The sequence below is a fragment of the Sinocyclocheilus grahami genome, unplaced genomic scaffold (genome assembly GCF_001515645.1).
Source record: "Sinocyclocheilus grahami isolate Dianchi unplaced genomic scaffold, SAMN03320097.WGS_v1.1 scaffold557.1, whole genome shotgun sequence".
NCBI classification, from domain to species: domain Eukaryota; kingdom Metazoa; phylum Chordata; class Actinopteri; order Cypriniformes; family Cyprinidae; genus Sinocyclocheilus; species Sinocyclocheilus grahami.
Window position 1 is genome coordinate 791,349 of NW_015505736.1, and position 6,734 is coordinate 798,082.

Consider the following 6,734-nt stretch of genomic DNA (forward strand, 5'->3'; position numbering starts at 1 on the left):
GTGACGAGCGTCCCGAAGCTTCATCAGCGTCGCCCTGGAAACAAGCGAGGAGAACCTGGTCATCATCACAGGCTGATCAGTCACAGCTGCACCTCATCAGGCGGCGGCTACATAAACCACGCAAGCCCTGCCATCTAGGAGATTCCTCCCTGAGACTGAGCACTAACTCGCCCTCTCATTTTTCCCACAGAAAGCAGCGTGTGACCGACCAGCCCCACAGGAGCACTGCACGGACCCTCTGCACTGGGAAGACGGAAGAGAGCACACACGGCACCTTTCTCACGAACACCCATCACCCCAATAAATCCACCCTCCGGGGTATTGATTGAGATTACTTGTCGTGTGATTCTTCACCCCGGTACAGTCTGCACTTTGTTTGTATTTTCTGTACCGGAAGCTCTGAACACCAAGACAAATTCCTTGTGTGTGTGAACACACTTGGCAATAAAGCTCTTTCTGATTCTGATTCTAAGCAACTAACTCCTGCTCCGGACCAGCTTAGGACCAGCACATGACCAGCTAAGGACCAGCTTAAATCAGCTCAAACCACCAGCCATTCTTCAAAACATACCTAACCAGCATATGCTGTTTTTTTTTAACAGGGACACCAAGGATTTCCAAACCGTTTTGTCAGCGAAACACCACTGACCTAAAGTCCTTATACCCCTCAGATTATAAATTAATATTTCAATAATTTAACAATGCATTTGCATGTTTACAGTTATCTGAATCTGATAATTGTCACAGGATTTTTGTGTGCTATCAGAAAAAATGTATAGGCTACAATTTGTATGGCTTGATTATTCAAACTGCAGTCACATTGCATGAATGTAGCCTTACAATTGTAATTTGTAAATTATTGTAATTGTAAATAACTTGTAATTCGGCACACTGGTCAATGTGGAGATGGGGTTTTTTTCCTCATTTGTTGCTACACCATGTTTTTTTTGTATCGGAGTAGGTGCGGAAACAATGTATGGAACTGAACGCGACCCGGCCCAACCCAGTGGTTCCTCCCGTAGAGATCACTCTCTATTACGAGAGCCTGTGTCCAGGCTGCAGAGCGTTCCTTACAGAACAACTCTTCCCAACCTGGACTTTACTAAAAGATATAATGAATGTCAACCTGGTGCCCTTTGGCAATGCTAAGGTACAGCCATGTATAAGACTGTGTGTTGTAATGGGGAAAATGTTATGACGTTACTTGTGTTTACGACTGATAACTTGTCATTTAAGGAGCTCCCCGAAGAGAATTAATTCTCGTGTCAACATGGAGAACCAGAGTGATACGCCAACATGGTTGAGGTGAGTTTGTTAGCTAACAACAATGTTGACTATGGTATAAATAAAATGTACATTTCATTACATGATAAATTGATTAAAACAGATAATCTAGTTTACCCAATATCTGTGTGTTTGTGTGTTATGCTTGGAGTATTATGTTGTTGGCTTAGCAACATGCTAACCTCAAGAATTATCTGTGTGGAAGCAGCAAATACAGAAAGGCCGCTCATTAGGTTTTTAAACTGAAAAATATTTCTCTCTATCTCTATTTTAGTTAAACATTCCTAATATTTCTTAATAGGCATGTGTTTTATATGCAGCCAATCATGCAGCATTTCCTGTCATTTACTGCCTGGAGTCATCTGCAGATGTAATAAAATCTGCTAAGCCTGTATGCGTCTCTGAGCCAACATTACTGCCCCTTACAGCTTTATTATTTGAGTGATGAAGAGCCATTATGAGTCTTTTTTTTTTTTCTTTGCCAGTGTTTGCAACTCTGTGCCATTTGTTAAATGGCAGACTATAGAGTCTTGTACCAGAGGAGAACTTGGCCACAGATTAATGCGTCAAAATGCAGTGAAGACACATGCGCTCAAACCAGCACACACTCATGTTCCCTGGATCACCTTCAATGGGGTAAGGCCTTCTCAAAGCAGAGCATTTGCACTAATCGTCATCTATCGTGTTGAAATAAGAGACACTCATTTCTGGTGAGTGAGTTCTTGAGATCTAAGTGTGTGTGTGTGTATGTTTTTATTTTTTCCCCCACCTACTCAGGAATACACTAGTGAATGGGAAGATAAGGCTATGTCTACTCTCTTCAACCTTGTATGCAGTTTGTACAAAGTAAGCACATGTGTTTTCACTTTTACCATTTCTCATTGCTTAAATACTGCACTTGCTCATCAACAGGACTAAATTAAAAACCTTGTGTAATTCTCATACAGGGAATCAAGCCACCAGTCTGTACTGGAGCTCTGAAAAAAATGGACAGAAGCTTTTGCTAGTGGAAGAGAGAAGTGTTGCACAATAAATTTGTGATATATTTCATGTTCTTTCAACTTTAGCCTATGTTTTTGTGTGTTTGAGGTAAAATAAAAAGAATAACATTTTATAATGTTAACAGTTTAAACCATATGTAGAGTGGAGATCAAAATTAGGGAATTTATGAAAACCTGAGTTTGATTTATGAAACCTTGGCCCAGTCTTCTTCCAGTCTCTTCCACAGTTTGGTGATTGCAGTGAGTTTGTTAGCCATAACTTTGTCACCAAGGACTTTCCAGAGATTTTAATCTGGTTTAGATCAGGACTCTGTGCTGGCCATTTCATTATTTCAGTGTTTTCAGCTTCAAATAACTGTTTTACCCATTTTGCTGTGTAACAAGGGCGTTGTCCAGAATGAAAATTACAGGCTGATTGGGCAATGAACGCAGGGGAGGAACCACATGAGAGAGAATGCCATGTCCTTTAAGTCAAAATTTGATTGATGACCCCTCATAAAAATTTCACCCCCCCACCAACCCTCCCCACCCTATCTGGACACCTGTTCATGTACACCCCCACCCATCCTACTGGACATCTGTTTGTACATCTGTTTATCCACCCCGCCAATCTAAAGGAATTTATGACTCCTCATGTTGTTTGGGAATGTGTTTTTGAAGTGGGATATTGAAACTGTTAAAAAACTATGTGCTTTAAACTTTAAAATGTAAAACAGTGTATTTGTTAGTTAATGGGATCAAGGGAAGTTTTTTCACATACATTTGAAGAAAAACATCTAGCATACAGTCATTGCCAAAGGTTTTGGCAGTGACATTTTGTGTTTTGCAAAGTTTGCTGCTTAAGCTGTTGTGGTGTTCATTCACATTGTTTCTAGATTATTGTGTAGAGTGATCAGATGCATTTTAAATAATTGCTAAAAGCTTCACTGGCCAAAAAAATGTTTGTGAACACAATTTCCAATTTTTTATTTTTTTTTTATCCTGACAAAATAATCAGCTAACATTAATTGACAAAACATATCTGCAGCACGTGAATGTTGTGTTTTCATGCTGTGTCCATGGCGATGAGAAACTGTTACCTACCGCAGATCTTTACATCAAAGTACAGGGACAGACTTATCTCCTGGATGTCAGGGTAGCTGATAATTTGCCTTATCCTGTGATTCTAGCACATGATTTACCAGTACTTTTGGATTTACTGCAGCCTGAACCATTTTGCAATGTTGTAGTTACCAGGGCAAAGATGAAGCAGGCAGAGGAAACAATGTCAACACTCAGTACCTTGCCCTTCTTTGATGTTGATATTGAAGTGGACCCTGCAAACACACCTGCACTGGCCCTTTACGGGCCCACTTATGGCGCTTTTCCACTGCATGGTACGGCTCGGTACGGTTCACTTTTGGGGGGTTTTCCACTGGGTACAGTACCTGGTACTTTTTTTAGTACCACCTTGGTTGGGGTTCCAAGCGTACCGTACCGTTACCAAAACGTGACGTGTAAACTCTGCTGATCACGGATTGGACGGAGAGAATCGTCACTACCTGTGTCACTGAACTTGCGACACAAACACAAAAGAAGCGCTAGATTTAAATCAGCACAGCCAGCGAAGGATCGAACGCAACTGTTTTGAACGAGCGCACCTTTTTTTAACAACCAAAAAGTGTCTGTTCCCCCTGTTGAGGAAGTACAGATGTTCCTCTCGTTGATAGCAGAGGAGCGGATCCAGCGAGAGCTTGATGGGGCGACGCGGAATGAAAAAGTTTTTTTTAGGAGTCGCGGCAGTAGAGGCGGCGCAACTATAACGACATGTGAATAATCCCGCCCATTCTAAAGCGATACTAAACTGCAGTGGAAACGCGAACCGAGCCGTGCCGTACCATACTGAGCCGTACCACGCAGTGGAAAAGCGCCATTAGGTCTAGCCTAAGGGCCCCCAGCGGGCTGCCTCTGAAATTTTGCTCATTAGCAAAATGTTGGCCCCTTAATGCTGGCCTTGCACTGGCAGCCGTCACTTAGCCCACACTATTAATCTACAACAGGGGTGCCTAACCTGGTCCTGATCAAACACCTGAAACAACTAATTAGGATCTGAAGGAGCACTTGATAATTACAGACAGATTTCTTTAATCAGGATTGGAACTGAACTCTGTAGATCTCCAGGAACAGGATACACCCCTGATCTAAAACAATACATCTGTTTCACTTTAAATACTTTTCAGCTACTATAACTTGTCTTTGGGAAAAACAGTTATTATACATCTGAAATGGATGCAGACACCACATAACTAATGTATATATTGTCAAAAATGTACACTCTAAAAATGCTGGGTTAAATTCAAGCCAGTGCTGGGTAAAATAGGGACAAAGCCAGCAGTTGGGCTGTTTTGGCCCAGCGGTTGGGTTAAATGTTTAACCCAACCTTCTGGGTAGTAACCCAACCACTGGGTCAAAACAATCCAATTGCTGGGTTTGTCCTTATTTTACCCAGCACTGGGTTATATTTAACCCAGCATTTTTTTAGAGTGTACAGTAGTCAAAGGGATTTCAAATCAATGGATTAAATCCATATTCAAACTGGACCATGATGTGATAACCTTACTGTGACGAGAGGGGCGGGGCCGAGAGCCGGGGGAACGGAGCGAGGCCGGTGGAGTAATTGCGAATGCGCGACACCTGCGCCACTCACCGGTCTCGAGTCTCACGGAGGAGCTCCGGAAGGATACAAAGGAGGAGTGACGACAGGGAAAGACGAGAGAGGACCAGGCCTGGATTTTATTTTGTGTTTTGGTTTCGTTTGTGCGCGGCAGTCGTCCGCGAGGGGCTGTCGCGCTATTTTGTGTTTATTTTATTATTAAAGTTTTGTTTGAGTGTTCGCCGGTTCCCGCCTCCTTCTTCCCGACCTACAAACGTTGTTACACTCACCAATAAAGAGTCCTTCTAAAATGCATACAAATACACTGTCTTAAATTCTTAGCATCAATCCAAACATAGGACATACAAGCCTATGGGAAGTCGTGGCCTAATGGTTAGAGAGTCGGACTCGATTGTATGTGGGGGGAGTGAATGTACAGCACTCTCTCCCACCTTCAATACCACGACTGAGATGCCCTTGAGCAAGGCACCGAACCCCCAACTGCTCCCTGGGCGCCACAGCATAAATGGCTGCCCACTGCAGTGTGTGTTCACTGCTGTGTGTGTGTTCACTGCCGTGTGTGTGCTCACTGCCGTGTGTGTGCACTTTGGATGGGTTAAATGCAGAGCACAAATTCCAAGTATGGGTCACCATACTTGGCCACATGTAACGTCACTTTCAGTTTCATATATGTAACATCTCTGCAAAAAAAGCATCAGCAATGTACACTTTAAAAAAAAAACAACTCGTGTAGACTGGCCTTGAAATGACACATATCCCAACCAGGACACAGCACAATGTGTTCAGCAGTGTTGGGGAAAGTTACTTTTAAAAGTAATGCATTACAATATTGCATTACTCCATAAAAAAGTAACTAATTACATTACTTAGTTACTTTTTATGGAAAGTAATGCGTTACGTTACTTTTGCGTTACTTTTTAAATCTGGACAGGGTTTGCTTGTTTGTTTTTAAAATAAAAAAAGTTATATTTTTGGCAAATATAAAAGCCTTTTCACACCAAAAGTTAACCACTTACTGTGCTCCCCTATTTTTGAGCATTTTCTGAAAAACGACATACCCAAATAAAAATGTCTGTAGCTCTTGAACCCTATGGTCTATATTTATAAATCGTCATATTCTGAGTTGCATTTTTTTTATTCATTTTGAGGAATACTGAATCTGTGTTTGAAGTAGAGATGAATTAATGCATATTCATATTTATTTTAGAACTACAGTAACATCTTCTGATTTCTCTCAACATGGGGACAGAAGAGCTGTCAATCAATAAATTGGAAAAAAAAGTAACTTGCGTTACTTATTTGAAAAAGTAACTCAGATATGCTCTTGTAAATTAAAAAGTAAAGTGTTACTTGAAAAAAGTAATCTGATTACGTAACTCACGTTACTTGTAATGCGTTACCCCCAACACTGGTGTTCAGCAGGTGAGCCATGCTGGCTACTGCTGCTTCCTATTGCTAACTCTCTCTACCACATGGCTTTACTTAAGGAAGCCTAAAAAATACTAGCACCCCTAGTGGTAAGGAAGAAAACTGCCCACAAATTTCTTATTAACAGGCTCATGTCTGGCCCACACTGGGCCATCACTGGCTTAATGTGGGGAGTCCCATAGTGTGGGTTGCTCACATAGAGCCTGCTGTGGGCCTCGCCTGGGCAAGGCCGCACTGGACCTGTTTAGGGTTGGCCCTAGCCCACTCTGCCCGCAAAAAGCCAGCATGGGCCCCGCAAGGACATGTTTGCAGGGGAACCTTCAAAGTCACGAAAGTCACGCCGTGAAAGGTGGCGGGACAAACTTGCA

General features: G+C 42.1%; 1 protein-coding gene across 1 annotated transcript in view; it reads left to right on the plus strand.

Moving 5' to 3' along the window:
- Positions 1–2,380, plus strand: part of ifi30b (IFI30 lysosomal thiol reductase b) — a 14,649-nt gene extending 12,269 nt beyond the window's left edge. Inside the window, 7 exon segments of the mRNA XM_071582307.1 lie at positions 962–1,150; positions 1,237–1,305; positions 1,586–1,675; positions 1,770–1,780; positions 1,782–1,920; positions 2,062–2,130; positions 2,232–2,380. Coding sequence (XP_071438408.1) covers positions 962–1,150; positions 1,237–1,305; positions 1,586–1,675; positions 1,770–1,780; positions 1,782–1,920; positions 2,062–2,130; positions 2,232–2,291 — 627 coding nt within the window. The 3' untranslated portion in view covers positions 2,292–2,380.
- The last annotated feature ends 4,354 nt before the right edge of the window (positions 2,381–6,734 follow it).